Source organism: Meriones unguiculatus, chromosome 3 (genome assembly GCF_030254825.1).
Source record: "Meriones unguiculatus strain TT.TT164.6M chromosome 3, Bangor_MerUng_6.1, whole genome shotgun sequence".
NCBI classification, from domain to species: Eukaryota; Metazoa; Chordata; class Mammalia; order Rodentia; family Muridae; genus Meriones; species Meriones unguiculatus.
In genome coordinates this window covers 89601099-89620741 of record NC_083351.1, presented here as the reverse complement: position 1 = coordinate 89620741, position 19643 = coordinate 89601099, and the positions used below count along the sequence as shown (strand labels likewise).

The 19643-nt window shown below is 42.1% G+C and overlaps 1 protein-coding gene across 6 annotated transcripts in view; it reads left to right on the top strand.

The window, feature by feature from the left end:
• The window catches only part of Fancc (FA complementation group C), a 145685-nt gene that overhangs the window by 69555 nt on the left and 56487 nt on the right, over positions 1–19643 (top strand). For all 6 annotated transcript variants that reach the window (XM_060380332.1, XM_060380330.1, XM_060380329.1 and 3 more), the window contains one exon: positions 19063–19176. In XM_060380332.1, the coding sequence (XP_060236315.1) occupies positions 19063–19176 (114 nt within the window). The remainder of the gene's footprint in view (positions 1–19062; positions 19177–19643) is intronic.

The window sequence follows — 19643 nt, the reverse complement described above, 5'->3', positions numbered from 1 at the left end:
AAAAACATTTTGTAATGAGGAATCACCAGCCTTTTAAATGAAGTATAACATTTTAAAATACAGTTTTTCTTTAAATCATATTAACTCTCTGGCTTTTTATAACACATCCACTAACCTTCTGCAAATGCTATATACCTTCAGATTTCTAGCTTTTCTTTTCTGGCTTAACCAGACATGCTTACTTTTTTTGCTCTCTTTCTTGCTTTTCAGACAACATAAAAACTCACTAAAATCCTTTCCATTCTGACATGATCCTGCTGAAGCCCAGAGTCTACGTACGATTTGCTTTTTATAGGCAAAGCAAAAGCAAGTTACATTACTATAAAGAGGAGTTCTGAAACTGCCAAATTTTTTTTTTAAAATAACTTTCCAGCATCTGATAACATAAAGGTAACAACCAAACTCTAAGGAACTTAGAACAAGCTTTAAGGAACTTGGTGAAACTTCCCCTTTTCTTTGTCTCAAGATAAAGAACAGGGTGTAAACATGTTTTTTATAAACAAAGCAGCTTATCAAACAAACAGCTCTCCATAAGATACATTTTAAAAACTGCAATTTTCTCAGTCATTGTCATACCCAAATGTCTGATAAACTTTAAACAATTTTTTAAAACCCGTTTTTGCAATATTAAAACAAAGTACCCCTTTTGTAGAAGTCACAAGGCATAAACATAATCTTTAAAATTAAAACCAGATTTTAAAACCAGAATTTACCAGTGCAAGCAATTTAATTTTTAAAACCAATACCAATTTAAAATAAGCTATCCTTCTAACCTAGAAGGAAATGAGATTTGACCAAGGTTTTTTTCTTTTTCTTTTTTTTTTTTTACCCATACCAAGATGGCGGTTACATTATAAAATCACATGGTGAAGTCAAGATGGTGGCGAGACACTGAGACACTTTAGACCACGTGGCAGCCTATACAATATGCGCTTATGGATCTAATAAAGCGCATAGGCACACATTTTAAACAAGTTTCGGGAGACCTTTCAGAACAGAAAACAAAAGGTAGACAGACAAACAACACTCACTACACTTATGACAAAAATTAGGCAGACAGAAGACAACACAAACCGCGCGGTACGAGATCGGCGCCAAAGCGAAAACAAAAATTCAGATGGAGACCGTGTCGGAGGTCCGATTCCTCCGTCTCCCAGATGAAGCACGTAGCCTTCTCTCAGGGGCGTCGCCCCAAAGAGTCCCATTCAGCTCGTGTTTCCAGACAGGAGGGAACCCAAGAAGGGTTACCTTTCAGATGGGGAAGCAAATGATTCCCCTACCAGGCACTCCTGAGACGTCTCCCAGGAGGCACGGAAAAGAAGTCTGAGCCCGTCGGCTCCTTCTAGTTTCCGTCTGATACAGATGACCTGGCCAAGTCCAGACCACAGGGGGACTCGAACCCCCTGGAAACGAACTCACACAAAGACAGACCGTTTAACACAACGATACACAAGACTCACAGAACAAAAAGCCGGCAGTCTTACCTCCCGACGCTGGGTCGGTAGTCCCTGGGCAGGGGTCTCAGATCCCGGACGAGCCCCCAAATGAAAGACCCCCGAAGGTTGTCTTCCGTCAGGGAGACCCTGTACCCAAAGATCAACGAGTCCAGTTGTTCGGATGCAACCAGCAAGAGGCTTTATTGAGTACACGGGTACCCGGGGCGACAAAGTCTCTCAGAAGACTTGCGTGCCTCTCGGTTGGGGTGACGGGTTTTTATAGGGCTCGGGAGCAGGAAGCGCGGTTACAGAAGCGAGAAGCATAGTTACAGGGGTCTGATTGGGTGGTTTGAACAAAGCCGTAGTTAAGTCATGTACCCAGAACAGGGAAGGCGGGAAGGCAGATTGTGAGCCGAGTCACGTACCCGGAACCGGGAAGGCGGGAAAGAATGCAGCGAGGTAGCTCTCCCCTCAGGGAACTTACTGCTATACCGCGCCTACTCTACATAGTGTTAACAATCACTGCTTATCTTTTGGTTTCTCACTGTGAAGGTCTTGGTAAGGGTAGTGGTGGACAGCTGTGCTTCATGGAAACAAAGGTGCTTCCTATATCAGATTGGGAAGAAAGACAAGAGTATAGGTGAGCTTGTAAATTGGTTGGTAGTAAGATGAAAGTTGCTGCTTTGTAAGGTGATGTTTTTCACGTGGAGTTTCAAAGTAGAGGTGATGGTGTGACAAGAAAGAAAAAGAGAATATTATTGCCCAGAAACAATCAAGCAAATCAACCACGGAAGCATTCTAAGCAGGGCTAAGCCCCTGAACATTTTGGTTGGAAATGAAAGCCAGTGGTGTGTGTGTATGTGTTTATTATGTCGAAAGTGGGCCTCCAAAGTGACAGTACTGATGACAGTGCTCTAAATGAAAGTTTGGCTTAGCTCAGACTGGATTCTGACCAGGTGAATAGAAGGATTGCTTTCAGATAAACCAAAGCTTAAACTTGACATTCCTCAGACATTCTGTGAAGTGTGTTTCTGTTTGTCAGAAAAAGCCATTACTTCCCTTATTCGCCCTTACCAGTCAACTACCTTGGGTAAAGGATATCTAGTTCCTGATTAACGTCCTTCAACAGATCAAAGCCCCTGTGCTAATAGTGCCCAGGCTGTTTTGGCCCGTATCTCTCCTGTTCTTACCTGTTCCCATAAAACTGACAAGGCTTTTCCCACTGCCAGATGTTAACTACCCTCTCTGTTGCTCCCCCTCTGCCAACAGTTTGATTTCCCAAATTAAGTGTGTTTCCACCCTTGAGGTGGTCTAATTCAGTGTCTCACTGCACCTTAGTTACAGTGTGATGTCTGAGCAGTGCCAGCTTTGTGAGCGCTGGGAAGAGAGCAGACTGGACTTCGAAGGGTTGGTGTTCACAGGTCAGTGCCACATGACATTAGACAAGGAGGTAACAGGATGCTGGGGCTGTTTGCAAAGAGTTTAGTTTCTGTGCTTTGTCATGGATTCCTCAGGCATGTGACCTGCTCAGGGTGCACTTCCTTAGTAAAATGCAAGCTTCCAGGTCTGTGTTTCTGTGCCCATTATTATGAACAGGTTTTAGTTCTGTGTTTTCACCTGTTCGTGCTATTGCATCCAAGCTAATTTTCTTGTGCTTTTTGATCTTGGCTTTTGAAAAACCAACTCTTATTCCTTCGTAGAACTGAGTGAGCAAGCAAGAAGTTCTGTAAGCAAAAGTAGAGACTGTAAACCTTGTTGTGCTTGGGGCTGTGTTCTGTCAGCGCCTCTTCTCAGTACGCTGTGCACACAGCGGCTATGGGGAGGCAGTATGAGGTGGCAGCCTCTGCCTTGCTGGCTGGCCTAACTGATTCAAGTCTCCGGATTCCTGAGTGTTTACTTCACATGAAAGAAGTCCTAAAAACACCAGTCCAGTTAGGTTTTACTGTAGATAACTTCATTTAAGCTGTAGCGGGACATATAAATTTTAAAAGTAGGGAAAATTGAAGTCAAGATTTTAAAGGAAAAATCACAGAATCCGTCCGCAATAATTAGTTTTGGCCAGGGATGCCAAACTGCAGAGTGACTGGAAAAATTAGTTCCACCCTTTAAGTTGGCATGATGAGGATTTGAATAATGCCAAAAGAAATTTCTGTGCCAAAGTCAAGAATGCATTCTCCTTTGCACCACTTAGTGTGTCATTTTTATTTGTCATACACTTTAAAAATTTATAGGAACACATGACATCACTGGTTGTTTTGTCTTTTTCTTGATGTTGTTTTATTTTTCAAGATAGGGTTTCTCTGTGTATCCTTGGCTGTCCTGGAACTTGCTCTATAGACCAGGTTGGCCTCGGACTCGAGAGCTGCCTGCCTCTGTCTTCCAATACAGGATTAAAGACATGTGTCACCACCAGCTGGCTCATGTTGTCTGTTTTTGTTTGTATGGAGGCAAAGTCTCATGTGTCTCAGGCTGGACTTGAATTCACTCTGTAGATGAGGATAACCTTGAATTTCAGATCTAACTGGGATTATAGGCATACATTATACCACCTGTAATGAGCACATTTGAGTTTTATAGAGTCCTGGGAATCCAATCTAGGGCCTCATACATAATAGTTAGGTGCACTGCCCACAGAGCCACATCTTGACTCATTTTTTTTTGGAAGTCTAGAAAGATGAAAACAGTGCTGGGGTGGATTAGGCTACTGAGGAGAGACAAGACAGAGCCCATGACGCTGTCTTAGGGAAGAGGGGGATGGATGAAATCCTAGATAATGGGCTGCGGTGGGAACATGAGGAGAAAACAAAGAGGTGCGCTTTACAGAAACAGATTCAGATGGTTGCTGTCAAGCTCTCGTGTGCAGATAACCATGCTAGGGGCAGCAGAACATTGATTCTGTAGACTCTAAAGGCTTGGACAGAGCTGGGCTGGTGCCCCAAAACTGTGATCTCATTATATGAGAGGCTGAAGCAGGAGGATTGCCACAGGTTAAGAGGCCTGCCTAGGCTACATAGCGAGTTTCCTGCCAGCCTGTCCTCCAGTATAAGACCTATCTTTAAAAAAGAAACAAAAAAAGACAAAGCAAAAAGAAATAAAAACAAAAAGGCATGGGAAAATGTTCCACCTTTTATTGAACTTCTTCCCAGTGGGGCTTCTCCCCATTGGGAGCCTCTGACCTCACAGGTATGGCTGCTGGGCCCCTGGATTCTCTTGAAGTAGTCATGCTCTGGGATGTGGTGTAGAATGTGAAGTCACAAAGGGAAGCAATGGCTGGAATTAAGAGATGTTTATGGAAAAAACTTAAAAGGAATGTGTTTACTATTCATATCCTGAAGCTGCAGCAGTAGTGAGACACATGCTGCCTCTCTAGCATCTTGAGAAGGAAGATGTAGGGATAGAATATAGTGACCTCATCTCTATTTTGGAAAATGGGAACTGCTTAAGTTCAATACTGGCAATAGCTAATAGCAATCAGAGTATGAAGCAGAATTCATCCTTTGTGTTTCCTGCTAGATTGTAGGGGTTTAGCATGTCTCAGAGCCATTTGGTCAGCGATAGTACTTCTTCATGGAAACTAGTGTGCATTTTGTGTCTGCTATGAGCCAGATCACAAGCCCCATGAAGTACATGCATGGTTTCTTTTCATCACCACCTCTGACACTGATAGATATTATGTTCTCTATTTCAAAAAGAAAGAAACTGGCTGGGTGGTGGCTGCCGACACCTGTAATCCCAGTACTCAGGAGGCAGAGGCAGGCAGATCTCTGAGTTAACACCAGCCTGGTCTACATAGTGAGTTCCAGGACAATCAGGGCTGCACAAAGAAACCCTGTCTCTTAATGAGTCCCGCTTTAGAGAGAGAGGAAGAAGAGGGGAGAGGGAGAGAGAAGAGGAGAGGGGAAGGGAGGGGGAGGGAAGGAGAGAACAAGAGAGAGAGAGCAGGATAGAGGAAAGAGAACAAGAACTGTAGTTTGGAAGACAGTAAGTGATTTCCTTTGCTGAACTGACAGCTCTTGGAGGAACATAAAGTGTCTGAGTCCTAGACTCTCTCTAGAAGCATCCTAACTCAGCTCATCTACTAAGTCCTCTGTGTACAGTGGTCAAAGGCTCTTCTGCTGGAGTTTGAACCAGATGAAGGAATGGTTTTAGCTAGAGTCGGGGAGCCATATGATGACTGCTGCCTTGTGTAGGTGCTTCCTCCAGGTAGAACTTATGATGTGTGCAAGCAGGGACTCAAACCTTGAGCCTGTAGGGGGACATTTCACATTCAAACCATACCATGATATAATTGCACCTTTAAATTGGGTTCATTTCTTTTTGGTACCGAATGTGCTCATTATCTGTTAAAATACCTTTTAATTCTTAATCCAGTAGCAACAACACTGATACAATGAAACAATCTTCTTGTAATTTTTCAAGCTGTTTGCTGTCTCTCTTTTAGTTTTTTTTTTTTAATTTTTCATCAATTACACTTTATTCATTCTGCATCCCCCCATAAGCCCCTCCCTCCTCCCCACCCAATCCCTCTGCTTGCATGCCACTCCCCAAGTCCACTAATAGGGGAGGTTCTTCTCTCCTTTCTGATCTTAGTCTGTCAGTTCAAAAGTGGCTGCATTGTCCTCTACTATGGCCTGGTAAGGCTGCTCCCCCCCAGGGGGAGGTGATCAAAGAGCAGGCCAATCAGATTATGTCAGAGGCAGTCCCTCTTCACATTACTATGTAACCCAATTGGACTCTGAACTGCCCTGGGCTACATCTGTGCAGGGGTTCTGGGTTATCTCCATGAATAGTCCTTGGTTGGAGTATGAGTCTCTGGGAAGTTCCCTGTGTTCAAATTTTCTTGTTCTGTTGCTCTCCTTGTGGCGACCCTGTCCTCTCCAACTCTTACTATTTCCCAGTTCTTACCTAAAATTCCATTCACTCTGCCCAACAGTTGCCCATCAGGCTCAGCATCTGCTTTGATAGTCTGTAGGGCAGAGGCTTTCAGAGGCCCTCTGTGGTAGGTTCCAGATTTCACCTTACACCCATGAGAATGGCCAAGATCAAAAACTCAAGTGACAACACATGCTGGAGAGGTTGTGGAGAACGGGGAACCCTTCTCCACTGCTGGTGGGAATGTAAACTTGTACAAGCACTCTGGAAATCAATCTGGCGCTTTCTCAGACAACTAGGAATAGCGCTTCCTCAAGATCCAGCCATACCACTACTGGGCATATATCCAAAAGAGGCTCAAGTACACAAAAAGGACATTTGCTCAACCATGTTTGTAGCAGCTTTATTTGTAATAGCCAGAAGCTGGAAACAACCCAGATGCCCCTCAACTGAAGAATGGATGCAGAAACTGTGGTACATCTACACAATGGAATATTACTCAGCAATGAAAAATAAGGAAATCATGAAATTTGCAGGTAAATGGTGGGATCTGGAAAGGATCATCCTGAGTGAGTTGTCCCAGAAGCAAAAAGACACACATGGTATATACTCACTCATATAGACATACAACATAGGACAAACCCACTAAAACCTGTGCATCTAAAGAAACTAAGCAAGAGAGAGGACCCTAACTAAAATGTCCAATCCCCATCCGGAAAGGCAAAGAGGATGGACATCTCTTTTAGTTTTAGCACTATAGTTGGTGTGGCCATGCCCATAATTTGGAAACAGATCATTCCTTCCTTTAGGAATTGTAGTGTTCTGATGCTGCAGATGGATGGGCGTAGAGTAATCATAACATGGGCAATGGCCGTACATTGTGTGTGCTTCTTGTATGTAAACTGAGTCAAGGTGCCTGTCTAGTCATTCAGTTTCATATTCTCTCAGTGTGTACCATGCTGTGCTTCTTGCTTTGTTTTTGTGTAGTTTTAGGAAAATTGTGATGTTCTACTACTGATAACTTCAGTTTATACCCAGACAGTACCACATCTTGGTGACACTAAATTCTTCTTGACTAAACCTTTTATGTGGTCCTCATTTACACAAACCTGTGACACATGTTTTAAAAAATACTTTAAAGATTTATTTTAATGGACAGATGGGTCCTGGATCCAAGAGACACACATGGTCCTAGGCTCCTGGCACCTGGCACCTACCATCTACTCAAACATGTCTGTTGAGTTCCAGAAATGCACTGCTCCAGTATCCGGACCCCAGACTCCTCCTGCCTCCCTAAGGACAAATCCTGTTCTCAGTCTCTGGTCCATGGTTTTACTTGTCCCCCTCTGGAGACTGGCTGGATAATAGTTGCACAAGATGGCGGCACCCAGAAGAGTCTAAGCACCAGGAGCACAGTGTTTGCAGGGTGAGCTAGCCACCTCACTGCTGACTGAAACAGGAGAGGATCCTGGCTTCCAGAACTGCACAGTAACACCTTAAGAACTCCTGGCTATGAGGAAGGGAGAGTGGGATTGGGAGGGAATGAGGGAAGGGGCTACAGCTGGGATACAAAGTATATTAACCTGTGATTAATATTAAAAATTATAAAAAAATAAAATAAAATAAATGCATGAAGTTAAAAACAAAACAAAACAGTTCCTGGCTACTCCAGCTGTTCTGAGGAAGACTTGGGATTCCAGAGACATGCAGATCCAGCATACAGTTCACAGCTCTACTAGGTAATTTGAAGAGACCTGTAGGACCTTGCAGGGGCACACAAGTTAGAAAACCATACCCTAATTCTCTGCCAATAGATCCAACTGAGAGCAAAGCAGTTGAGCTGAGGCTACTTTCCAGTCCTCAGCCCATGGGGCTCTTCCCACATGACCAAGAAGCCCAGTAGGCTCCAGGATCAATCAGCCAACACCAAGGACAACCAGATGGCTAAAGGCCAGCGTAAGAACACAATCAACAGAAACCAGGGCAATATGGCACTAAGCTCTGCATATCCTAACACAGCTGAAACATGGGAAAATGACTTTAAATCTATGCTTATGAAAAGAGTAGAGACATTTAAAGAGAAAATGAGTAAATCCCTCAAAGAAATACACGAAAATACCATCAAACAAATAGAGGCTTTTAAAGAGAAAACGAATAAATCACTTAAATAAATGCAGGAAAACACAATCAAACAAATGAAGAAAATGAATAAAATGGTGTAGGACCTAAAAATGGAAATAGAATCAATAAAGAAAACACAAATGGAAAACTTAAGGAAACACAGAGGTAACATAATACAAGAGATGGAGAAGAAAATCTTAGGCATAGAAGACACAATTGAAGAAATGGATACATCTGTCAGAGAAAATAGTAAATTGAAAAAAATTCCTTACACAAAACATCCAAGAAATCAAGGACACCGTGAAAAGATGAAACTTAAGAATGATAGGAATAGAAGAAAGTAAAGATTCCCGACTCTGAGGAACAGAAAATATTTTCAAGAAAATCATAGAAGAAAAATTTTGCAACCTTAAGAAAGATGCCTAGAAACATACAAGAAGCTTACCAAACACCAAATACATTAGAGCAGAAAAGAAATTCCTCCTGCCACATAATAATCAAAACACTAAATGTTTTGATTTAGAAAAAGAAAAACATATTAAAGAGTGCAAGGGATAAAGGTGAAGTGACTTATAAAGGCAGACCTATCAGAATCACACCTGACTTCTCAACAGAGACTGTAAATGTCAGTAGGGCCTGGGCAGATGTTTTGCAGACCCTAAGAGAGTACAGATGTCAGCACAGAATACTGTACCCAGCCAAGCTTTCAATCACCATAAATGGAGAAGACAAGATACTCCATGACAAAACCAAATTTAAACAATATCCACGCAGAAACCAGCTTTACATAAGATACTGGAAGGAGGTTAACTATATCCAGGAAAACACAGATAAAAATAACTTCACTACAGCAAACCAAAGAAGACAAGCATACAAACAGACTACCATCACCATTATCATAATAAAAGGAACTAACAATCATTGGTCATTAATATTGCTCAACATCAGTGAACTTAATACTCCAATTAAAAAGACACAGACTAACAGAATGGATGCATAAACAGGACCCAACATTCTGCTGCATTCATGAAACACCTCTGGACCAAAGAATAAAGAGCTGGAAAAGGTTTTCCAAGCAAACAGACCCAAGAAGCAAGCCTGAATAGCCATCCTAATATCTAATAAAATAGGCTTTCAACCAAAAGTAATCAAAAACAATGGGATGCAAGGAAGAATCCACTAAGATGACATCTCAATCCTGAACATCTATGCCCCCCAAAAAAGGGCATCCACATTTGTAAAAGAAACATTATTAAAATTTAAATCACACATCAATCCCCACATATTCATAGTTTGAAGACTTCAACATTCCAACTTTCACCAATGGACAGATCTTCCAGACAGAAACTAAATAAAGAAATGAGGAAACTAACAGATGTCATGAACCAAATGGACCTAATAATTATCGACAGAACTTTTCACCAAAACACAAAACCTTCTTTTCAGCACTGCATGGGACTTTCTCCAAAATCGACCATATAAGTAGGTCACAGTGCAAACTCCAACCAATATAATAAGATTAACCCATTGTACTTTATCAGATCACTATGGATTAAAGCTGGACTTCAACAACAACAGAAATAACAAAAAGACTTTACACTCATGGAAACTGAACAACTCCCTTCTCGGTGACAATTGAGTCAGGAAAGAAAGAAAGGAAAAAAATTAAAACTTCCTAAAATTCAATGAAAATTAAGGTACAATATACCCAAACTTATGGGACACAGTGAAAGCAGTGCTAAGAGGAAAAAGTTAATAGCATTAAGTGTCTTAATAGAGAAATGGAGAGATCTCATACTAGCAATTTAATAACATACCTGAAATCTTTAGAGGAAAAAAAAAAACAAACAAACAAAAACACAAACCAAGAAGCAAACACATGCAAGAGGAGTAGGCAACAGGAAATAATAAAACATATGGCTGAAATCAATAAATTAGAAAAGAGAACAAAGAAAGAATTAATGAAACCAAGAGCTGGTTCTTTGAGAAAATCAACAAGATAAACAAACCCTTAGCCAAAATAACTAAAAGGTAGAGAGACAGTATCAAAACAACAAAATCAGAAATGAAAAAAGGTAGATATAACAACAGACACTGAGGAAATCCGTAGAATCATTGGATCTTTCTAAATGAAATGGACACTTAAAAAAAAATAGATTCCACTTACCAAAGTTAAATCAAGATCGAGTAAACAAGTTAAATAGTACTATAACCCCAAGAAAATAGAGGCAGTCATTAAAAGTCTCCCATGACAAAAAAAATAAATAAAATGAAAAGCAAATAAAACATAGGGACAGATGGTTTCAGCACAGAATTCTACAGTTTCAAAGAAGAGCTAATAACAATACTCCTAAAACTGTTCCACAAAATAGAAACAGAAGGAACATTGCCAAACTGTGGCATGAGGCCACAGTCACCCTGTTACCTAAACCATACAAACAGCCAACAAAGAAAGATTTTTAGACCAATTTCCTTTATGAACATTGATTGCAAAAGTACTCTCAAAGGAAATCCAAGAAAACATCAAAAATATCATCCACCATGATCAAGTAGGATTCATCCCAAGTATGCAGTGGTGATTCAATATATGAAAATCCATCAACATAATCCATGCTATAAACAAACTGAAAAAAAACCCACATTATCATTTCATTAGATATTGTTTGCATTTGACAAAATCCAGCACCCCCTTCATGTTATAAGTCTTGGAAAGATCAGAGACAAGGCACATACCTAAACACAATAAAGGCAATATATAGCAAGCCTATATAGCCAATATCAAATTAAAAGGAGAGAATCTTAAAGCAGTACCAATGAAATCAAGAACAGGACAAGGTTGCCCACTCTCATCGTATCACTTCAATATAAATACTTGAAGTCTTAGCCAGAGTAATAAGAACTAAAGGAGATCAAGGGAATACAAATTACACAAAGGAAGAAGTGTTGCTATTTGCAGATGTGATAGTATATATAAGTGACCCAAAAAATTCCACTGGAGAACTACAGCTGATAAACACCTTCAGCAAAATGGCTGGATACAAAATTAATTAAAAAAAGAAAAAGTAGCCCTCCTGTATACAAATGACAAAGGGCTGAGAAAGAAATTAGGGAAACCACCCTCCCTCACAATAGCCACAAATAATATAAAGTATCTTGGTGTAACTCCAACCAAGCAAGTGAAAGATATTAAAGAAATGCTCAACATCATTAGTCAGCAGGGAAATGCAAATCAAAATGATTCCCAGATTCCATCCTTCACCCAGCAGAATGGCAAAAACTCAAGTGACAAAACGTGCTAGAGAGGATATGGAGAAAGGGGATCCCTCCTCCGTTGCTGGTGGAAGTACAAACTTGTACAACCATTCTGGAAATCAGTCTGCTGCTTTCTCAGAAAATTGGGAAAAGCTTTACCTCACGACCCAGTTATACTACTCCTGGGTATATACCCAAAAGATGGTCCACCATACAACAAGGACATTTGCTCAACTACGTTCATAGCAGCTTTATTCATAATAGCCAGAAACTGGAAACAACCCAGATGTCCCTCAACCAAGGAATGGACACAGAAATTGTGGTACATTTACACAATGGAATACTACTCAGCTGTTATAAAAAAGGAAATCATAAAAGTTGCAGGCAAGTGGATACAATGAGGTAACCCAGACCCAGAAAGACACACATGGTATGTATTCACTTATAAGTAGATTTAAGTTATATAGTATAGGATAAACATAGTATAATTCACAGATCCCAAGAGTATAAATAAATAACAAGGAGAACCCAAGGAGGATGCTTAAATATCACTCAGAAGTGTAAATAGAATAGACGGCAGAAGTGGCTGAAGAGAAGGGATATGCACTAGGAGATGGAGTGCAGAGAAAAATGAGGGCAATGATTAGACTTGGGGAGAGTAGGGGTGGGAGGACAAAGGGCCTGCAGAGAGAAGAGAAACCACAGGTAGAGGCATCTCTGTGACCTGCTGGAGACCTAAGACAGAACAGGCTTCTGGAAGAATGTGGGGGTGACTCTAGCTGAGACTCCAAGTAGTGGGAATCATGGATAATGAAGAGGCCACCCTCTAACTAGACAGGACTCCTAGTGAAGGGAGGGGAACACCAACCCACTCAAAAAAATTTTTGACCTAAAATTTACCCTAGCTACAAGATGTGCAGGGATAAATAGAGGGAGCAACCCCTGACACTATTAATGATACTCTGCTATGCTTGCAGATGGGAGCCTAGCAGATGCTGAGACCCACAGCCAAACATTGGGCAAAGCGTAGGGAATCTTGTGGAAAAGTGGGGGAAAGGACAGAAGAACCTGGAGTAGCTCTACAGGAAAACCAACACAGCCAAGTAACCAGGACCCAGAGGGGCTTGTGGAGACTGATGCATCAATCCAGGACCATGCATGGGCTGGACCTAGGCCCCCTACACATATGTAGCTGATGGGCAGCTTGGGCTTCATGTGGTACCCTAGTAAGGGGAGCGGGGCTGACTCTAACATGGACTCTGTTTTCTTCTTTTTCATCATTCCCCCTCGCCCCTTGGGCAGGACTGCCTTGACAAATCACTGGGGAGAGGATGCAATCAGTCCTGATTCCAGTTGATGAGCTGGGGTGGGTTGGGGGGTGACTCCCCTTTTTCTGAGAAGTAGGGGAAGGGGATGTGTAAGAGGGAGGTGGCTATGATTGCAATGTAAAGTAAATAAATTAATTAATTTAGAAAATTTATTGTAATGTGTATGAATGTTTAGCCTGAATCTATGTCTGTGAGACACTTATGTGCCTGGTGCTCTCATGTCAGCAAATGCATCAGATCCCCTGGAACTGGAGTAATAGAGGATTGTAAATTGCCACCTGGGTGCTAGGAACCGAACCTGGGCCTTCTGGAAGAGCAGCCAGTGCTCATAACCTCTGAGTCCTCTCTCTAGCTCCTATAGCTCCTTGTTGGGTGCTGCAGGGTCTGCTGCTGCAGTTTACTTGAGAGGAGACTGCATTTCTGTGCATGCATCTCTGGGATAAATGTAGGTGACGCTTATATATTAGCCTGGATCATCTGTGTGAACTTGGGGGTGGTATTCCCATGGTATTGTCAATAGAAGCCTGAGACTCTGGAAGGCCCCAGGCTGCCACTGGCTGTAAAATAATGTGTTAACTGTGGAATAGAGTCCATAGCAGTATGAGGCTATGGCCAAGGTTACCAAACTGAGTTAGTCTCTTTGAGGTAAAAGACATAACAGTGTCATATTTTTTGGTTTTGTGGGTATTTTATGACCTGAAAAGAAAGCAAACTGTGATAAACAGAATTTCTTTTGTTCTTCTGTAAAAAAAAAAGGAAGCCTGTAGGAGTTACGCAAGAGCCTTTCTGTTGAATTTGACCCAAGGGTTCACTGTATGAGGACAGCTTGCAGTTGCTCAAGGGAAGGTAAGAGATGTTAAGTCTGCTCCTCCTTTCCTGAGCCTGTGGGTACCAAGTGGACTGGAATGTGTGTTTAAAACAGCATTGCAGGCCCTTTGACAGAAGTGCAAACAGGACCCCATGGAGACTAAGATCTTAGCCCATAGGAGAAAGATCTTAGACCCCAGGAGAAGGATCTTAGCAAGTTGACACTAAAACAAAAATCTCATAGAAAGATGGGTTTTGAAAGATACGGGTAAGTTTTGGCAACTAGAGACAGGAGTTGTTGGGTTCCTTGGAAGAAAAAAAAAATGCTAGGGCCTGGTGAATAGTTTAGAAAGTTGAGCTTGGCCAGGTGTGTGGAGTGGGGCCTGCACTTAGGAACCTGTGAGAGCAGCAGCCGTGGTGCTTGGCCATTATGAGTTGTTCAGTGCTGGCTCCATTTCTTGCTGAGTTGTGTTTTGCTTGTGCTATTCAGGCCCATACCACTCATGTACATCTCCTGCTTCCCTAGCTGCCATGAGCCGTCTCAGATGCAATCACTGCGAAGTGATCAGAAAATTGGGTTAGAATCATCCTGTTTCTGTAGACACTGATGGACCATCTTATTTCTAACAGCACTTATGTTCCTGTCTCTATTGCCCATCACATTCTGGGGGTGGGGGGGAACAGGGCTTCTCATCCTACCTGTTTCAGTAGAGTATATACCACCCCTCTAGGTGTTTGACTAATGAATGAATAAAAGATCCTAGTTTTCAAATGGATTTTTTTTATTTGTTTAAAAAACATGGCTAAAGAAACATGATCAATGAAAAGAATAGTGGTGGATATTCTAAGAGATTTTAATGATCAGACAAAGAAACCATTTAGAAAAGCGTAAGAGAAGCATATGCTTTGTCTTGGTCCAGGAATATCGACCACAGTTTGGCTCTACTGGTCCTTCATTTGAGCAAGCCCCACAGCTTCTCTTTCTACCTTGACCATGATTGTTCTAATCCTCCTTAATTTCCCCAGGAACAAATATGCTGCCTTGACAGCAGCATAGGGTAGGGCGGAACCAGAACATTAGTTAAAATGCCTGTGAGAGCTTGCCTGCTTAGAGCAATCATCTCCAGTGCTCCTCAAGTAGCAGAATTCTTTCGTGCTTAATGACTTTGTGGATCAACATAAAGTTTTGTGTGTGTGTGTGTAGAGCTGGCTCAGTGGCTAATACTATTGCAGAGGACCCAGGTTCAGTTCCCAGCACCCACATGGCATCTCACAACCCTCTCTATAACTCAGATTCCAAAGTATTTTGTACCTTCTTCTGGCCTCCGAGGACACTGCATACATACCGTGTACATACAGACATGCAGACAACCACTCATGAATAAAAAAAGATACATATTTTGAAAAGCCATTGCATATGGGTTAGTGAGGTATGTCAGTAGGCAAAGGCTGCCAAACTTGATAAGCTGAGTTTGATCTGGGGAACTATGTGTTTGCCAGCGAGAAGTGACTCTAGAAAACTGTCCTCTGTCCTTTACAATCATACTGTGGCAGGTGTGTTTGTGAGGGCTCGTACACATGTCAAGTGTTACAGTCATGTTAGTTTCTGTAACCCCACCTCTGAAAACTTTAGAAAGAGCCAGCTGGTGCATTTGCACTGTCTTACTGTCAGTACATGTTTACTTGTCCATATTCTGTTTGCAGACATTGGTTTGTGTTCATTGTTAGCCCTTAAGTTACCGGATCCAGGAGGGTAGAGTCGGAGGGTCTCCAAGTCCTGATCAGATGGCCTTGCCTTTCGTGGTTCTGTGTTTAAAGCTTTTGCCACTAGGTGGCAGTAAAAACAGATAACCCTAACAATGAGAAACACTGATTTTTATTTTACTGTTTTTTTGGTGCTGAGAACTGATAGGTCTCATCTGTAATCTATCACTGAGATTCATCCTTAGCCCAGTTTAATTAGTTTTACAGTTTAAATTTTACTTTTTATTTTTTGTATTTGAGTCTGTTGCCTGAATGTTAAGTTGAGGCACCACATGCATGTCCAGTACTGCAGAGGCCAGGGTGGGCATTAAATCTGGGACTAGAGTTGTAGATGGTTGTCAGACACCATGTGGGTTCTGGGAATTGAACTTGGTCCTTCTTGAAGAGCAGCCAGTGCTCTTAACTGCTGAGCCCTCTCCCCAGCCCCTGAAGTCTACCTTTAAATGAGAGATTTCAGGAATAACATGTGTCTGTCTCAAGAGCCTGCTGGCCCAGGGCAGGACTCAGTAGGCCACTTTTGTGACCTGTGCTTGTTTGATCTGGGCCTGGACCTTTGTGCTCCTCCATAGGAGTTCGCATTAGGGAATCCCAGACAAAATGGGCAGAAGTTAAACCATTTGACTTTCTTTTACAAAATATCTTTATGATTAAAAGGTATAATAGAGAGATGGCTTAATGGATAAATGCATCTGCCACACAGGCTCGACAGCTGGAGTTCAGTTCTACACACAGGCTAGCTCATGTGCAGAACTTCCTTCTTCCATACACTCATATTCAAAACTCAAGGGACTGTCTCCCTTTAGGCCTGTACTTCACGTTATCTATAACAAGTTACTCTCCCTCTCTCCCTTCCTCTCTCTCTTTCTCTCTTCATCCCTCCTCCTTCTTCTCTCACTGTCTCTCTGTCTCTGTCTGTCTGTCTCTCTTTCTCTGTCTTCTAGGAAAGCTCTTATTTGGACCTGAAGTCTTGCTCCCACTTTCAGAGAGGTGGGTCCAGGCCTCTTGGCCCTGGGGAGACATGTGGACTGTGAGCATTAAGGGCCTACTCTAAGACTGTCTGATTTGAATCTAGCAGTTTTGTGGAGAGTGGCTCAGAGTATCTCCTTTTGAGATTTGACAAGAGGGTGGGATCCAGACTTGGACAGCACCTGCCCTGTGTCTTGGTGTCCTGTAAGGAAGGTTCAATAAGAATATTTACACAGTGTGAGGACTGGAGTGCGGGTCTGTGGAGTGGGTATAGCAGCTCTTGCATACAAAGTGCTTTCCGTGTTGAAATTGTAAGACAGGGTCTCCAGTGCTGCCCTCTCTCTTGACTTTATCATACCAGTCCCAGAGCTGCTGATGTACAAACCAAGACTGCTTGACCGGCTTCCTGAGTTGGTCACACCTAGGACACTTTCATATGGCTTTGATATGTGGTCAAACCTCTTCTGTCTACAGTATTTCCTTGGCAGCCACATGGGGGATCAGCCTCAATTGCTTTCTTGCTGAGGCTTGCAGGTAGTCCTGTGTGGTGTGAGCAACTCTGAGGGAAGAAGATGCAGTGGGCCTGCTTGCTCTCATCCCAGTGCCCTTGACAGGTGAAAAGAACTTGGAGATAGCTCTCTTGGGCTGTGGTCAGCTTATTTACTTTATGCTCTTAGAACAAAATTGAACAGAAAGAAAAACAGCAGTAACATACAGTGGCTCCATGTAGTCAGTGTTCCCTTTAGTAAGGAGCCTTTGCAGTACAGGTTCCAGAAGCCTGCTTTCACCACGTAAGTTTCTGGTTTTCTCTCTGGTGTGCTCATTTCTGTCAGCAGTGCTGCCCATGTCTCTTGGTTTTGTTGTGGTGTAAGTTGAAGTAGCCTCCTCAACTGCAGCAGCTCTATAAACTTATCTAAGTTGCGGCCCTGGGCTTGGCCTCCAGGCTCAGGTTTCCATCTGTGGTATTCTAATGCAGTCTGGAGCTCTATGCTTAGGACCCTGAAGTAGGTGTTTCCCATTCATAAGAGAATGCCTTCTTTGCTGTAAAGAGCAAACCAGATTCAATCAGTTTCCCATTTGGGAAGGAAGGCTGTGGAGTGGTAGAAAGGGTATATCACAAAGCCTGTCTCTGTGCTTCTGATACATCACTAAATCTCACAGTTGATGAAGTCTTTCATGTGACCTTTGTTACTGTTGAATATATGAACTATCTCATGATGAAATGGAAACTTGTCAGGTATCCTGATAGATGCTATAAAGACATAGGCACCCAATAGGTGTGCTGCGGGGCCTGTACCCACCATAAAGCTTAACCCAGACTGGGTGCCTTGTCTTCTGTCCTGCTATCAGCTGTCATGGTTGCCCATCTCTATGCATAGATGGAGTTTATGTCACCTCATCCCTGCTGCCAGACATTGTTCACAGCACAACAATAAAATGAGCCTTTTTTTTTTTTTTAGTATAATTCCTTAGTGTCAGATGTGGCTTTATTTTCTTCTGTGTAGGCCAGGTGCATCAACAGTATTTGAGAGAGTTTTAATAGGGACAGCTGGGTCTCTGTTCACTTGTTAAGATGTCTTGTTCAGGTAGCAAAGCCTCAGGGGTCTCAGTGTGGTCACTCTGCAAGAACCTGTCTCTTGGCACTCTACACTTTGAAGACCTTGCCTGCCAAAAGCCTTTCCTCACCGGGTTAATGGTGTCCGAAGCAGTGTCCTGGCTTAATCATGAGGACTATTGGGTAGTATGTGTTTTTAGGCACTTATGGTTTCCTTAGGAATGCCGCAGTTTACCTTTCCTGCTCTCTGCACATGCCATCTGGGAGCTTGTGCAGTGATGTTCTTCATGTGGTCCTTAGTCCCTGGCTATCTTCCTCTTGTGCTTATGTTGTTTTGTGAAAAGGGCAAAGTTCTATTTTTACTTAGAAACCAGCCTTTTTTTTTTCTTGATTTTTAGTTAGCAGGTATTTTCCTCTGTTAGACTCTTGAAAAGCACTTATGTTTTCTTACTAATTTTTACATTGGCCTCTTTATATTAAACTTGTTATTTCAGACAGTAGTATAAATAATATTTAGTTTTTTTGAATAGTCAATTTCCAGCCACCATTTTTTATATATCACTTCCTTTCCCTGCTGATATGGTGGTCTTTATCAGGTTCAAATTCTGACATGATCTGTGATAAAGAGCTTTGGAGGCTGTAGTTTAGTGGCAAGCGTGAAGCCCTGTCATGTGTAACTCCAGCGTGCAAGCATGTTTTACAGAGTTAGAGATGTTGATGACCAGGCTCTCTATGTGATCAGTGTGGATGGCCTCTGCTCATTTGTCTTTCTTCACAATAACATTTGTCTAAACTTTCCTTTAGTGTACTTGTGTTAGTGCTGGAATTTCTGCTTAATGCCTTGAGTTGAAGTGGAATGGCTGGTTTTATAGGGGCCATGGCACTTACAGGTAATGTTGCCTGCAGGCATTGTCCATCCACTTGGGAGAAGTTGACTTTTCTCTTTATGTTTGTTTTCTAGGGTTTGTTATCTTATGTCCTTTCTGCATTCAGATTCGACATGAAAGAAGTTGGTCTTTTTACCAAAAGTCTTGGATTTGAACCCATTGATTACTATCCTAGTTTACTTAAAAATGTGAGTATCTAACGTTTAGTGTTGCAATTATTACCAGTTGTGTGAAGGGTAAATGGGATATTTTCTTCCACCAGGGAGTTGTTGAACTTTTCTGTTTCTAACATGGCATAGACTTACGACCATGGAAGGAAGATGTGAGGCACCGTTGGACTCTCACAACACATCTCACTTACTCAGAGATTTCTGAGAAGAGCACTTCATCCAGAATGACACAGCCTAGACTTCAGAACAGATCTCATATCTAAAATAGCCCCATTGAAACTTACGTTGAAGCAAAGCAGACAAGTTACTAGGGGATATCAAAATGGCCCAGTGGTAAAAGTGCTTGTCATGAAAAGCATGTTGACCTGAGTTTGGTCCCCAGACCCCACATAAAGGTGGAAGAAAGGAGCCAGCTTCACAGAGTTGCCCTCTGGCTCCCATCTAGGCTGTGGCATATGCAGTCACACACAATTATACTTTTCAAA